The sequence below is a fragment of the Bidens hawaiensis genome, unplaced genomic scaffold, assembly GCF_021521415.1.
Source record: "Bidens hawaiensis isolate Kalapana, Puna unplaced genomic scaffold, B.hawaiensis_p1.1 tig00000055_1, whole genome shotgun sequence".
Classification (NCBI taxonomy): domain Eukaryota; kingdom Viridiplantae; phylum Streptophyta; class Magnoliopsida; order Asterales; family Asteraceae; genus Bidens; species Bidens hawaiensis.
Genome location: NW_027491016.1, coordinates 7,510,873 through 7,526,914, shown reverse-complemented (window position 1 = coordinate 7,526,914; position 16,042 = coordinate 7,510,873). Strand labels below are relative to the sequence as shown.

The 16,042-nt window shown below is 37.0% G+C and overlaps 2 protein-coding genes across 2 annotated transcripts; one reads left to right on the top strand and one right to left on the bottom strand.

Moving 5' to 3' along the window:
- The first annotated feature begins 255 nt into the window (after nt 1-255).
- Nucleotides 256-7,814, top strand: LOC143535368 (uncharacterized). Its single transcript, XM_077029667.1, has 10 exons — nt 256-418; nt 492-772; nt 983-1,121; nt 1,489-1,610; nt 1,697-1,900; nt 3,141-3,200; nt 3,502-3,640; nt 3,729-3,847; nt 4,753-4,971; nt 7,508-7,814. Exons 1-10 carry the CDS (start codon nt 256-258, stop codon nt 7,700-7,702), a joined length of 1,641 nt encoding a protein of 546 aa, XP_076885782.1. The 3' UTR covers nt 7,703-7,814.
- Nucleotides 7,815-10,190: 2,376 nt separating this feature from the next.
- On the bottom strand, nt 10,191-13,580 carry LOC143535269 (uncharacterized). The gene is made up of 5 exons (XM_077029592.1): nt 13,452-13,580; nt 13,175-13,381; nt 11,693-11,791; nt 11,365-11,607; nt 10,191-10,530 (listed from the first exon to the last, which is right to left on the bottom strand). Exons 1-5 carry the CDS (start codon nt 13,515-13,517, stop codon nt 10,204-10,206), a joined length of 942 nt encoding a protein of 313 aa, XP_076885707.1. The 5' UTR covers nt 13,518-13,580; the 3' UTR covers nt 10,191-10,203.
- Nucleotides 13,581-16,042: the final 2,462 nt, after the last annotated feature.

The following is a 16,042-nucleotide window of genomic DNA, read 5'->3' as shown; positions in this document are numbered from 1 at the left end:
TCGAACCGGGGGCTTTCAATACTAATTCGGTACCTACGTTTTGAGATTTTTAGGATCGGTACCATACGGTACAGTATTGGTATTTTGCTGATACCGATGCTGTCCTGAGCATTTTCGATACCACTACCGGCACCGTTTCGACAAATTTGGTTATCGGTATTGTCACCAAACTCATCCCGACCAAAACCCTGTCTCTTTCTTTCTCCTTGCTGCCCACAAAGGGCTATCCATCCAAACAAGTAACCAGTGTCCGCCATGTCTCTTGTTCCCGTACTCCGCCATTTTCTCACACACACCTTAAAACCCACTTCACTTACAACCACCATACCCGCAATTCTCACTTTCAAAACCCTAACCCCTCTTTTCCTATCGTCTTCTCCAATCAAACCCATCTCCAACCCTCAAGTCTCATCCACAGGTACACTCATTTGCAATCACAACACTTGTCTGCTATCTGGGTAACACTGAACTTATTTCACTTTCAATTGCAGAGAGTGGTTTGATATTGAACAAAGATGAACGGGTCGGGTCGAATCTGCCTGACCCAGATGTGAATTCGAGTAGTACAATAGCTGCCATCGTTACTTCTTTAGGTGGGCAGGCGAGTGCGGTGGGGATTGTGAGATTGTCGGGTCCGTCTGCGGTTAATATCGCGGGTCGGGTTTTTCTGCCGGTGAAGAAACGGAAAAGGAAGGATTTTTATTGGAAGCCTACTAGTCATGTGGTGGAGTATGGTGTGGTTTGTGATTCTCATGGCAATGTTGTAGATGAGGTACATGCTATCTTTTTTTTGTTTAAAAATGATTCTTTAATTTGTGATAAATAATAATCATACATATTCGTATTTGAAAATGAGAATCCGAATGATCTTTAAGCGGCCAGTCTAAAGTGATCGAATTTGTTGAGATTTTTGATGGTGAATTGTTTGGTTTGTAAGCGTGCAATTGTTGTCGTATTGATATTTATTTATTTTTTTTATCAGGTTTTAGTGGTACCTATGTTAGCTCCGAGATCATACACGAGGGAAGATGTGGTTGAGCTGCAGTGTCACGGGAACGATGTTTGTCTAAAACGTGTGTTAAGAGTTTGTCTAGAAGCTGGCGCAAGGCTTGCAGAACCAGGTTGAGTTTATAATCGTAAACTTTAAACTCTGATCCCTAAAGTCATAAACTCTATTGGTGTTTGGGATTGTTTATTTAAGCACCTTATCTGCTTATTGTGTTTTCTAAAAGCAGATAAACAATTTTGAGTTTTTAAATGAATAAAAGTGCTTATTTTAGGGTGAAATAAGTTGTTTTCTATAAGCATTTTGAGATTGCTTATTTTGATGATTGATTATTTTTTGCTGATTTCAAATTTACAAGTTTACCCTTAGGGTGAAATAAGCAATCTTAGTCACCCTCTAAATAACAATTTTAACACCTTTTGAAGTCCCAATTAGATTTATTACATAACGCATTTTCACTTTTTTGTGCTTTTTTATATTAGGTGAATTCACACTTCGCGCTTTCCTCAACGGTCGGTTAGACCTTTCTCAAGCAGAAGATGTTGGAAAACTTGTATCTGCCAAGTCCGTGGCTGCAGCTGATGCCGCACTTGCAGGAATTCAGGCACGCGTTTGTGTTTTCACCTGTTAGAATAAAAATGATTTTATGGTTAATGGACTAATAGTCACTTATATGAAATCCCATGGCAGGGTGGTTTTTCTTCACTAGTGAAATCACTAAGAACACAGTGCATTGAGTTGCTTACAGAGATAGAAGCCCGGTTAGATTTTGATGATGAAATGCCGTCACTAGACATGGATTTAATTTTGAGTAAAATTAGGGCAATGTCACATGATGTGGAGAGTGCAATGGAAACTGCTAACTATGACAAGTTTTTACAGTCTGGATTACAGGTATTATCATTGTAACGTTTGACTGGTAAAGTCAAAGAAAGTTTCTTTTACATGTCAACACACTTTCTTGATTTTTCTTTTTGATTTGTAGGGGGTATTAGTGAACTCCTTTTTAACCCTATAGTTTGAATTAGAGGTGGCAATTTTGACCCATTTATGAGTAAATGGGTCAATTTTGGTTAAATTTTCTCTTAGAAGGGTCAAATGGGTAAATATATTTAGTAGTTGATATGGAAACTGATTGAATGGTTCAAACAAGTAAAGCCACCTAAAGTGTACGGAAAGAAAAGAGGAAAGTGTTGTGGTGATTGAGACCCGACTAACTCGCTTTGATGTGAACAAATATTTACCCATGAACCCCCCCCCCCCCCTCCCTCCCTCCCTTAATACTAATTTTTCCTAGTTGATGACTTTTTTTTCTAAGAAAAAGGTTTCTTGACCAACATACCCAAATGGAATTCAAATAAAATCTTAAGGATCTATTTTCTTAATACCATCATGATATTTGGTGTCATTGGTTGAACTGCACTAAGAGTTGTGCTCATGTTTTGACTCGGACCAGTTCGCCCCATCCCATAAAGATTAGAACGGTCCAACAACAATGTTTCAAAATCAATCAACGGATCAAAAATCGGTTGAAAACCGACAAAGATTTGTTTTGATGATGATGATAACTCGAGTCTATCATGCATATGATCAAACACTTGATCCAAATTCTTGCTACCATCATTGGTTGAAAGGCAACTGGGATTTGTTTTCATGAATGGATAGTGAGGTTTCCAGAAATAGTGGATAGCTCAAAAAGTTAAGACATAAAGTTGGAAATCGGTTCGAGTAGCAATCCACTGTTTTCTTATATCTTCGACTATCCATTCATGAACACAGGTCTCTGCCGGTTTTCAACCAATGACGACCACCGTGAGTTTGGATGAAGGGTGTGATCGTATGTATGATGGACATTTGTTAATATCCTCATCATTACCATTGGTAACTGGTTTGATACCGGGTAACCGGGCAAATCGGTTTTGGATTCGATGTTGTTGGATGGCTTCAGGTCCACAACTCTTTGTGCAATTTAACCAATGACATTTGAATACGCGCAGTTTTAACATGCATATGATGGACTAAATATTTCACCAGCTATCATGATAGTACTAAGAAGGAGAATTTATGGGTACTTTTGTTTGCATTTTGACAATAAAAAGTGCGTTGTTTCTCATCGATGCATTGATAATTACAGATCGCCATTATTGGTCGCCCAAATGTTGGGAAGTCTAGTTTGCTGAATTCATGGAGTAAGGTATGTTCAAAATAAACACATTTATCTCTACTTGAATTTATTATTGTTTTATGTACCAATAAATATAATATTTTTAGTGATTTAGTGTATTGGAAGGGTAAATATGATATTTATAAAATTTGGAAGGATTATATTATATGAAACTTTGAATTTTTAGAAGGATATATATGAAATTAAATCTATCCTTTTTTTAACAATAAACATACTCTGGGGAACTTAATTATACTTTAAAAAAGTAATAGCTTGTTTATTCACTTTTGACTTTTTTTTGCTCATTGAATATTTATGATTTAGCTTGCAGAGTGAAAGAGCAATAGTTACAGACATTGCTGGAACAACACGGGACGTTGTGGAAGCTAATGTGACGGTTCAAGGTATCCCCGTAACGCTACTCGATACAGCTGGCATCAGAGAAACCGATGATATTGTGGAGAAAATAGGTGAAATTTGCATTTTAGTTTTTATAATTAAACGAGGTTTTTGTTTTAACTTATCTAGTTTGTAATGCTTTATTTTTTCTAAATAAAGGCGTTGAAAGATCGGAAGCGGTTGCTTTGGGTGCTGATGTGGTTATAATGACAGTTAGTGCTGTTGATGGGTGGACTCATGAAGATTCTAAACTGCTCGACAGGATTAAACACACTAAGGTTAAAAAAACATTAATTACTTCTATTTATTTTCGCTTGTTAGTTACGAACTTAAAGATGTTAAAGATTCGCTTGTGGGCCCCTTCTGTTTATTTCAAATAGCTATTCCACTGTGGCAAGATTTTTGGGTTTAGTAACGGGTCAAAATGGGTGGGTTTTCTAACGGATCAAAATGGGCGGTTTTTCTAACGGATCAAAATGGGTAATTTTTGGCAACGGGTCAAAATGGGTAAATTTTGGAATGGCTCAAAATGGGTAAATTTTGGAATGGCCCAATATGGGTAATTTATGGAACGGGCCAAAATCATTCCAAAATGTGTAATTTGGGCAATTTTCTGAACAGGTCATAATGGTTACTTTTGGAGCAGATTAAAATGACAATTTATGGAACGAGTTAAAATGGGTGATTTTTGAATGGTTGAAAATGGGTGATTTATGGAATGGGTCAAAACATGTTATTTTTGAAACATGTCAAAAGGGTAATTTTTGGAACCTGTCGAAATAGGTAATTTTTGTAACGGGTGTAATTTTTGGAACTACTCAAAATGGGAAAGTTTTTAAATGGGTCAAATTGGGTAACTTTGGAACGGGTGGTTAATTTTTGAATGGGTTTATATGGATAAGGTTGACTTTTGACCCGCTTTGACAACTCAAAACCCTTGTAGGCTTTTTAGCTAATGCTCTAAACAGGTTGACCCACATCCATAAATGGGTCAAAATCCAAAATTCAACATGACAGAAACTCAGAAAGTAGAATCTGAATTGGCCCGCATCCATATAGGGGTCAAAGTTCAAAATCATCACTTCTAGTTTGCGAATCAAGTTTTATTTAAAAAAAAAAAGCAATTGTACACCTAATTGACACATCTGATTATTATTTATTTTCCTTGTTTTGGTGACAACAGGCGGCCTCAGGATCTCCAGTAATATTGGTGATTAATAAAATCGACCGGGCCCCATCTGCACGCTTGGAGTTTGTTAACACTATAGCTGAATCTTTTGATAAGCATATTTACACGTGTGCCATTACGGGTCAAGGAATTTCAGATTTAGAGACCACAATTCTCGAGCTTGTGGGCCTCCAAAATATTCCCGCAGGTGGACGCAAGTGGGCCGTTAACCAGGTTTATATATATGCTAATTGACAATTCTTGATACGCGTGTTGATGGGTCGGTTTTGGACTTTTGGGCTCAAACCGAACCAAAACCGGAAGTTTGGTTTTTGGGTTTTGAAAACCGATATGGTTTCGATTTTCACAATGGGTTTGGTTTAGTTTTGGACTTTTGGTTTTACCATTTGGGCTAAAAATGGCCCAAAATAATGAATTTGGGCATGAAACTTAATCAATGATTAGTTGATCATTTACACGTTTGATCTAAAATTTGTGGGCTACGCTTGTTATTAATTTTTTTTTATAAATGACTAGTTGATTGATTATTAAACATTATCTAAAATTTTTGGAATACGCTATTTACTGATTATAAATAACTTAAATTCAGTTTCTTAGGTTTTTTCAGTTTGGTTCAGTTTTTTTAGTTTTTGGTTGAAATTGAACTGAATAATCGGTTTTAGAAAATATAAAACCAAACCGTCGGTTTTTATGGTTATTATAGTTACGGTTCGGTCATTTCGGTTTCGTGCACACCCCTAGTTCTTGATAGGATCAGTTATCAATTTCATATATATTTATATATCCTTTAAAAAGTTAAAATTTCATATGTATACTTCTAATTGGTTTTGAAAAACACTAAAAATGTCATATTTACTTGCCCCTTTTATAGTAAATAAAATAACATTATATACAGTTTATAAACCATGAAGTTTATTTGTCTTATTTAAAAGTTTGAGGGATTAAACCACATTTTTCAAAATACGAGGACTTAATCACAAAATAGCTCTGGGCCAAAGCGCATTTTGAGTGAGAGTATACAACTGTACATCAACAAGATGTTAAAAATAGGGAAGTGATTTTCATACACCACCCCCATGCTGACTGGACATGCCTATACGGCTCATATAGGCCTACACGGGCCGTATAGGCTACGTATGACTAACAAGTGTAGAAGGGGGAAACATCTTTTTGCAGCCTATACAACCGTATAGGCCTAAACGAGCCATATAGGTATTTAATTGCTCGTATATCACCTGGTACACCATAAAACCTATATGGGTCGTATAGGGCTATACGGCCGTATAGAAAACCTTTTCTGAAAAACGTCATAATATAATTTTAAACGAAGGTTCTCGGGATACAACTACAAATTACTTAGCCAAGTATGTTATGTAAATTTAAATTCAATTTATCCTATTATCAGTGGCGAAGCTTGAGAAAAATTATCGGGGGGCCCGAAGTTATGGATCCAAAAATTTTTGGGTCAGGGGTTTAAGTCGGGTCAAAGTCAAATAATATAAAAATTTTCGAGTCAGTGGTTCGGGTCGGGTCATGATATACCTATTACCTAATAAAAAAACAACACGATTCGGTTAAATTACAATACTAATTAAGTAATTCTGAGTTCATACAAGCAGGCTTTGAGTTCATACAAATCGAGTTCTGAGTTCAAAAAAAGCAACAGTACTATCAGTGGCGCAGGTTAGTTGATTCGAACCTAATTTCGTAATTTTAACCCAATTCGACTCTGAGTTCATACAAAATCGACCCTATTTTAACCCAATTTAACTCTAATTTCAACCCAAATTAAGTATTACCGGTTACGAAGGTCGGGCTCTGGTATTCTGGTCAGCGTTGGTGGCGAGAAGAGGTGGTACTTCGGCTGGGCGTTGGCGGCTGTGGACGATCGCTGCAGGCTGCAGCTATTGCCGTTTCACCTTTTGACAGACGTTTGGAATGCCGCTGGAGTCTGGAGACATGTGCGTAGGCGCAAAGGCAGAACCCTAATTCAAACCGTCATTTGTTATTTGATTTAACAACTTTAACATATTTACAATACAAGCCCTTAAAGTTTGGGATTTTTTTAAAAAAAAGCAAATTATAATAATAAACCGACTTTATATAAAATAAAATCAAATGTCGGGTTTTTATAAAATAAATTCAGTGGGAACCAGGATTATTCTATGGAGAAATTATTTTTGGGGGCCGGGCTCGATACGTATAAAAACAATCCGGGGGGGCCGGGCTCAATAGCTATAAAAATTTTCGGTCGAATATCGTAAAATATACACTACCGACCGGAAAAATCGGGGGGGCCGGGGCACCCTCTGGCCCCAACTAACCTGCGCCAGTGCCTATTATATTATTTAACCTTTCAATACTTTACACACACTCTAACTTTCAGAATAAAGATAACAAACACATTATAAAAGTGTCTAAAACATGTCCATACGGGCCCGTGTAGGGCTATACGAGGAGGCACCAGAAACAATGATTGACAACGTTTGACACAAATTGACACAACTCGGGTGCTATACGGCCCGCATAGCTCTATACGGGCCGTATAGGTAAAAAGTGGTGTGTGAGAGGATCCATATCGGTGTATGAGGATCCTAAGCCTAAAAATAACTTTACAAAAAGTATTTCAGGTCGATACAAATTCCAACCGTTGCAAAATGACACATTTCCCAACCTATCAAACCCACTCATTTTGAAATTCAGCCATTGGATTATTATAAGTTTTTTGTTGATGAATTCTTATTATCAGAGACAATGTGAACAACTTGTTCGGACCAAGGAGGCTTTAATGAGGCTGAGGGCGTCCATAGACGATGATCTTCCGTTTGACTTTTGGACCATAGATTTGAGGGATGCCGCACTCGCGCTTGGCCAGATAAGTGGAGAAGATATATTTGAAGAAGTTTTGACTAATATTTTTGGTAAATTTTGCATTGGTAAGTAGATGTTAAAAGTTTTATGTCTTTGTTAAAGTAATTAGTTTCTAGTATTTTGGTAGTCTATCTTTGTTCGTTATTTGATTATTTAAGGATTTAATGTTTAGTTTGCGAAATTAACTACTACATGACTGATTGTTTTGTCATCTACAACTCCTAACATGAAACATGCCTACTACCTGATTTGTTGCAACTGATTGTCAATAATCACACTGGGTTCAGCCGAGCTAAGCCTGAGTCCGTTTAAGTTGAGTCACGACCTACTTCGAGCTCTATTTCTAAAGCTTAAGCTCAATTCGTTTATTACGTACTAATTATTTAATTATTAAAATATAAAATATACCTTTATATTTTAAGTTTTATATATAACATAATATATTAAATAAAAATTATACAAATAGCCGTCTCATTTACCCTCTGAGCCCAATCGAGCTTGTTTAGGCTCCCGGTAAAACGAGCATTCTTAGACTCGTAGTCGGAAATTGCTTATTTCACCCAAGACTAAACATATAAACATGAACATTTTCTAAAAACATAATTACAGAAATTGTCTTTTATCTTTCACCTAAATTTCACTCGTAGCCCCTGATCTTTTTTGTCTTTCACGTTTTAAAATCTTTTAGCCTTTTTCTTTTCGCCTAACCCGGTTAATTTTTCTTGTTAAGTTAAGTCATGTGCCTTGCACATAAGGGCAGGTTGGTCATTTTCTCATTTATATTAAAAAACATTTTATTAAATAAAAATAAAAGAATATTAATACTCATATATATCAAAAACATTATTAATTAAAAAACATTTTATATTATATCAAAACTCTCTTTCTCAACACACAGAACCATCACCATCTCACCCACCTCCACACCACCATCACCATGAATCAACCACCATAAACAAGCTTTCCGACGGGTACCACCGCCGGCCGCCACCGTCTTCTCCGACCACTCCACCTCCCGCCGCCGTCCTCTCCTGCCACTCCACCTCCCGCCGTCCTCTCCGAAGCAGGTGGTCACCCAAAATGAAGGTGAACTCAATCATTCCTCCATTTTCGTCTCCGATTTGTGGGTGAGATGGTGATGGTCTGTGTGTTGAGAGAGAGAGAGAGAGAGAAGCTAATCGACGGAATCACCGGCGTACCGTTCATTTGCAACTAATCGGAAATAAAGAATGAAGCTAATCGACAGAATCACCGGTGAATTGTTCCGACACCACATTTCATTCTTTATGTCTATGTCTGAATCAGTTGCCATGTGATTCCGGTGGTGGTCGTGTATACACCTAAAAGAATGAATTGAGGGGCTGTGGTGTGGTGGTGCTAAAAAATAGGTGGAAACCGAATGGTTGTGAGGTGGGTTTTTTATCTGAGCAGGTGTTTGGGGCGGGGTTCTTGCCTCGTCGGAGAAGAAAATGTGGTGTCGGAGTAAGGTACGTCGGGCGAGGTTCTTGTCTCGTTGATTTGATTTTGAATTGATTGAAAAAAAAGTCAAAATTGAGCTTCTGTTTTTGGAAGAGGGAGTGGAGTTGGAGGTGTTTTCTTTGTCGGAGAAGACGGCGATGGTGGTGGCTGCCGGAGAAGATGAAAGCGGTGATGGCTGGAGGAAGAAGAAGGGGGAGAGAAAGAGAAGAAAAAAAAATAGGAAGATCTGGATGGTTATCTCCTGATAATGGAAGAAGCAGGCCGGAGAAGACGGCGGCGGGAGGTGGAGTGGCCGGAGAAGACGGCGGCCTTGGTGGTGGCTATGGAGGGAGAAGAAGGGAGAAGAGAGATCATCATCATCATCGTACTCAGTATATCCCACCAATAGCAATGCTATGGTAGGGTCTGAGGAGGGTAAGATGTAGACAGCCTTACCTCTATCCCATAGGGATAGAGAGGCTGCTTCCGGTGAGACCCCCGGCTCGATAGTGGTTTTGCATCAAGCCTTGGACATAAGGCACATAGCACTCAATCATCGGGACACCGGCTGATTGGTGCATGTGCCCTTGTCTTTCGGCTATCAACGCCACCACATGATGCCTGATTAACCTTCCGCCACTTTTAACGTTATTTTCACGAGATTAGTAAAATAACGTCAAAATTAGTGCAATTTTACTTTTGCCCACCCGAGGGTTCACACATATATACATTATATGCGCGCACCGCAAGCAGGGCGTAAGGGAGAAGAGAGATGAAGAATATAAATATATATTAATTATTTTTTATTGTTTTTCTTTATTTATTAAAACACTTTTTAATCAAATAGGTAAATTGACAAATTTGCCCTCATCTGCAAGGCACATGACCTGACTTAACGAAAAAATCTAACCGGGTTAGGCGAAAAGAACAAAGGTTGTCGGATTTTGAAATGTAAAGGACAAAAAAGATCAATTTTGAAGATCAGAGACAACGAGTGAAATTTGGGTGAAAAATATGTCTTTTCTAAATCCCAACTCATAAAAATTATTGATAATCAGTTAAAACATACATTGTTTAATAGAATTACATACAAAATCTACTGTTTGTAGAGATTCATTAGCTACCATCAGTCTTTCTAGCCTCGGTCTTTTCCTCGTCAGCTTCTGTCACCGAGTTTGTATCGATTGCTTTCTCATTACTGGAATTAGGGTTAGGGTTAGAACAACTTTCTCTTCCATAAAGATCAATCCTCTTTGCATCGTCTTCTTTCATTTTCTCTGCATATTTCTTGATATCAAAGCATTCTTCATCTTTCCCGCCAAATGCAGACTCGAGTTCATCCATGCAAAATAAGCCTTCCATGATGGCTTTGGTGTTTAGATCGTCGGAGTAAACAAACTGCACTTTGTTTGCTGTCTTGGGCTCTAGGAAAGGCTTTACTATCTACCACCACAATTGTAGATAATATGGAAGTGAGTGAAAAACTGATTAATCGAACCAAAACAACCGACAAAACTAAACCGAGTAATCGACTCGAATTGATAGCCGATGGTTCGTCTTGATTTTTTGAAGACCAAAAGTTACAGTTTGGTTTCGTTATACCTCGTTTCAAAACCGAACCATAACGAAATTGTTTGAATGTGAAAATATTGTGAAAATATCTTTGGTCAAAAGTTTTAAAAACCTAATTTATTAATAGGCAGTTAACAAATACTTTCAGTCAAAAGTTTGGGCCCAATTTCATTATATGGGCCAAACATTCAAAACTCATATATATAACAAAACACTACCCATTCCTGAACGGCCGAACCGAACCCATATGTGAAACCGAAAAATCAAATATATCGGTTTGGTTTGATTTGAGCCTAAATATACCAAAACCAGTCCATCCAGGCATCCACACCCCAAAATGATAGATGCAGCTGTTTAGCTCATTTGTTTTTTTATAATTTTTTAAGAATATATTTTATTTTATATCTTAAACTAATTCGGTATGAATCTCTATTTTAGAGTTTACACTTAGCTATTCTATACACATTTGTAGTTTTGGTTGTAAATTTGCATTTTTAATATGAAAAAAAGAAAAAGAATAGAACTTCTTCAAGTAAACATGTTCATGTCAATCCTTGAATATGCATATGTTATTCAGGCTCATGTCTCTGTCTGTCATGATTGCTAAGTTCTTGTCATGTTCAGTTTCAAGTCATGTTTGACCCACGATCCCATGAACACGGTTCATTTAGCACTCGTAACATATTTCGGTTCATAAACGTATACCTTATAAAACGGCTCGAAGAATTTAGGTGGATCATATAGAATTGCTAAACCGAGCCTCTCGGGATATTGTTCTTGTAAAATAAAAGCGGTTTCTTTTGTCGACTTGATCGATATGTTGGACAAACTGAAGCCATGAAAATCAATGAGCCAAATCATTTGTTCTTGATCCAGAGGCAAATTCAATATTGCATTCTCCATGCAATACACCAAATACTTCACTTGGGCTCTTACTGAAGTTGAGTTCTGGTCAATAAAACAAGTTCATGTTAATTTGAACACTATTTTTAAGAAAAACAAAAACAATGGAAGCCAAATAAATTGTTTAAACCTGAAACCTTGGCCTCATAACGATAACTACCCTCCCGTTCTTATCCTTAAAACTCGACCGGTAGATTTTTCCTGTTTCCGCCTCGGCAGCAACATGCTCCTAAATCAAACAAACATAAATGATGACAAGTAAGACGGAGTTAAACTCTTGTAAGAAAGAATGCTAGTTGAAAGAAGTTTATTGAGAGCATGTTTGGATTGAGTTTGAAAAATGCTTGTTGGCTTATTGGTGTTTTCAAAAAGCCAATAAGTTAAAATGTGTTTGGCAATCACAAAAATCATTTTTATTTTAGCTTTTTGAAAGGGTTAAAAAACAGTTTTCCAAAAACCTCAAATCCTGGCTAGCCAAAATGGCTTTTTGAAAAAACCAATAAGCTAATAAACATTTTTCAAACCCAATCCCAAACATGCTCTGAATATTCAAACATGTTACAAAAACACATTTCAAATGTGTTTTTCAAATATGTTACAAAACACATTTCAAATCATATAGTTAATATAATTGTAACGGATATTTGAAATAATAGAATGTTCTATTAACTAGTAACATATATATGAAACATTTTAGTTAATAAAACATAATAGAACATTTTATTATTAGCTTTATATATGTTTTAGAAAGGTAAATAACTAGTAACATTTATAAACATGATGTATTTTATCTATATTATTTTTTTATCTCATTGAAGCTCTTTTATAGTTGTATATAAATGCATAATTTAAACACATTTTTAGCATAAAATGAGCTTATTTGAGCCAGACTTAATAATCGAACCAACCGAATCCGGTTTCATAAAAACAACACCTTAATCGCTTAACCCTGAATTAGTAGGTTATTATAAATAGATGTAGCTCGAAATATAATAACATGCTTGAGTTTTAGCTTAAATGCTATAGTGAGAGAGAAGTTGACAAGTTGTTAAGAGTTCGAGCCAAGTAACTCATAAACGAGCAGAGCCTGACAACTTTCTCCTTTTAGTTATACTTGAGTACTTGACTCCGTCTTTTAACAACTCAAATCATATCTCTACGATCAACATGGGTTCGGGTCACGTTGATATGAGTCCTGATCACATTTACCAACTAATTTTCTTGTCTCCCTTTGAATTCTAAACAATTTAGCATTTCAAATACAAATACAAATTTTATTATTCATTACTAACATAATAAAGTTACAGCTTTATTAAAACTAATAAAGTAATAATGGTTACAAGAATCATATGTTAATTCTTTTATGTAGTAAGTTAGATTAGATTGTTATTTTAAAATACAGATTTACAACTCATATGTTTAATCTTCTAATTCATTAAAAAACTCCATACGAATCTTGAAAACATAATTAGCGGATCCACATGATCCATCCGTTACTTTAGACTATAGTTTAACTCAGTTGACCTGTTTACATAAGTTCTTTAAAATTAAACAAATTTAGGTCGTTTTGATCACATTGCACGTTCTAGTTAAACTTAATACTTAAACTTACCCATAGAATCTCTTCGGGTTTATAATTCGTTCTCCAAACCAACGACGCTTCAAGCATCTTAACAGCTTTTTTAACGTTCCAATTTCGCGCTCTTAGATATCTTGATATTGATGCGTCACAACAATAACGAGAAAACTCGTTTGGACGAGTTTCTTTGATCTTCTCAACTGATTTTTGCTTCTTAATCGTCTCACGCACTTCATTAATCTGAAATTAAACACCGTTAGTGTTGATTTTGGCTTAGGGTGAATTTGAAGTACTTAACCGAATTACTAACAATTTTTTGTTGATCTTCGATTGTTAACGGACCACTCGAGCTTGATTTCTTCAGCTGAGGATTCATAGCTCGATAAGATGTCCTATACGATGAGCACCACGGTAAGCAAACTTAAACAGAAGATCGAATGTTTGATCTATCTAAATGGGAGAGTAAACTATTTCAAGCTATATTAAAAGTCCAAGGGTCACCACCACATAATTAAGTAGCCGTACTCAAATCAAATGTGAACAACAAATTGGAATACCATATCACTAAAATGTAGGGGTGTAAATCACACAAACTGCTCGTGAGCTACCCTGTAGCGCCTCGTTAAAAACGTGAAATGAGTTAGGTTATATGAGCTAGAGTCCTATAAGTAATTTGTTTAATTAACGAGCCTAAACCCAAACTTCATTTATCGCGCTCGAGCTGGTTTACAAGCTAAAGTGCTAAATGGGCCCCTATTAATATAATTATTATATATATATATATATATATATAAAAGACTGATTTTTTTTAAAACTACTTTGAGTTTTGAGTTTTAAGAACTCGAAAAAACTCAACGTAACAATTTTTTTTGAACCTCTTTTACATATATGTAATATACATAGGTTATATGTACGTAGAAAAATTGCAACATTTTTACGCACCGAATCAACTTTTTACATAGGTGTAACGGACGTTTAAATTAATGTAATCACTATACATCTTTATTTTCTCTTCTACTTAATTTTTTAATCAGATTTAATCTCAACCACATAATCTTACCTATTTAATTAAATGTGTGGTTAAGAATGAGGTTTTAAAGTTCTTAAAACTCAACAAGATTCTTAAATTATCCCTCCCCTATATATATATTTGTATAATAATTGTGGTATATAAAATTACGATAAAAGTAATTAAATAATATATATTATGTTATATATAAAAATTGTAATTAAATTCATATACATAAATTAAGGGGAAAGTTAACGTAGAAATGAAATTAACGCGTTAACTGTGAGAATCAAGTAGAGTAAGTAGCATAATTATGTAATTACATTATAGAGTAATTTATGTAATTACATCATAAAGTAATTAATTACATAATTACTCTATGATGTAATTACATAACTAGGCTACTTGTATATTTAATTACTCTACTTAATTATCACAATTAGGACGCTAATTTCATTTGTAATTCCCCATAAATTAGTTACAAATGTATATAGATAAACTTGTAAATAATAAACAAGCCGAGTTTAAGCTTAAAAAACTAATCACGAACTGAGTTCAGCTTCAGAAGCAAATCTCGAAATGAGTCTGAAGAAACACCAGTCGAACCCCGACCGATTACTGGTAACCTAGGGGTTGGAGAGCTGTTTCCCACGAGGGGTTAGACCCTTGGAAGATGGTTCTTCTGATAACCTGCAAAACAGACACCGTGAGCTCGTCACTGAGAAGGGGGGGGGTTCCTCCTTGTGACCACCCTCCGGCGTGAGAATCAGACTAGATTGCTCTTTAAATATAAAAGTATATTAAGAGATTGCTAGAGCAGATATCAGGTATATATGATGATAATATGATAAGATGAGATGGTCATACCATTTGGGGTATTTATAGCCGAAGGTAGGTTTCCAAGGGGTTTAGCCGGCCCAACACGCTACCAACTGTAACCTATGCACGTGCCCTGCCTGAGTGGTGGATAGGTAGCGGCTGACACAGAGCAGGCGTGTCGTGCACTCTTCCTCTTCTGCCAACAACAGGCTAGGCACGTGGTATGGCAGGAGTTGGTGGGTAGGCGGCGGCTATTGGTCACAGTGCTGTGGCGTGCTGTCTGCCATGCTGCTGTCAGTGAGCTGTCGCATTCTTGGTCAGATCTTTTGTCTGTACCTCGTCAGGTATCACACAAAAGATCCTCCATCATACGGACTGGCTCATTTAGGCGGGAGTTTTCCCCCTCCCGCCTTTGCTCATTCCTTCAGGTGACACTGGGGAGAGTTAAGTGCCTAGTGCGTGTAGCCATGCTGCGCGGGTGGCCTTCACTCATGGCTTGTATCCGAGGCTGCGGGAACAGGCGGAGTCCTTCACCATGGGAGGCATTTCCTGCGGGACCAGCTTGCATACTGCGCGTAAGGACGTCACTTCTCTGAGCATGGTTGGTCCTGCGGATCCAGTTGGTCTCTGCGCAGACGTCCCTGTTTAAGGTGAGTCTTGCGGGTCCAACTGGGCTCTGCTGGGACCTACCTCTTCAAGTCCCCCCAGTCCAATGTTCTTCTCATGCGTGTTTAATAAAGTGAGGTGAACTTTTGGACTTAAAAGGGGTTTTGAAAAGGGTTTTGTAAGGTTTTCCATGGGAAGTCCTTGTCACTTGCAGAAATGCCCGAGTTTCCTGCTTGGTCTTTGGGTATGATGCGGGTAGGTCTGTAACCTCCTCGCAAGTCAGGAGCATTGAGTCCCAGTTGTGTGGATTCTCCATGAGGTTTTGGTAGTTTTGAACATAGTGATCAATTATGTTAAAACCACCAATTCCATCCTGGAGCTTTAAACAACGTAGTTCTCGACGTTCCCGCTATGCGGGGATGTTATTTCCTTTTCCGCAAGCATTGCCCAGAAGATCCTTCTTGGTT

Coding starts and splice junctions, on each gene's coding strand:
- LOC143535368 (XM_077029667.1), top strand. CDS start 256: ATGTCTCTTGTTCCCGTACTCCGCCATTTTCTCACACACACCTTAAAA. Junction 1,122..1,488: donor CGCAAGGCTTGCAGAACCAG/GTTGAGTTTATA, acceptor TTTTTATATTAG/GTGAATTCACACTTCGCGCT. Junction 3,641..3,728: donor TGATATTGTGGAGAAAATAG/GTGAAATTTGCA, acceptor TTCTAAATAAAG/GCGTTGAAAGATCGGAAGCG.
- LOC143535269 (XM_077029592.1), bottom strand. CDS start 13,517: ATGAATCCTCAGCTGAAGAAATCAAGCTCGAGTGGTCCGTTAACAATC. Junction 13,382..13,451: donor TCGAAGATCAACAAAAAATT/GTTAGTAATTCG, acceptor GTTTAATTTCAG/ATTAATGAAGTGCGTGAGAC. Junction 11,608..11,692: donor TTATGAGGCCAAGGTTTCAG/GTTTAAACAATT, acceptor TTTATTGACCAG/AACTCAACTTCAGTAAGAGC.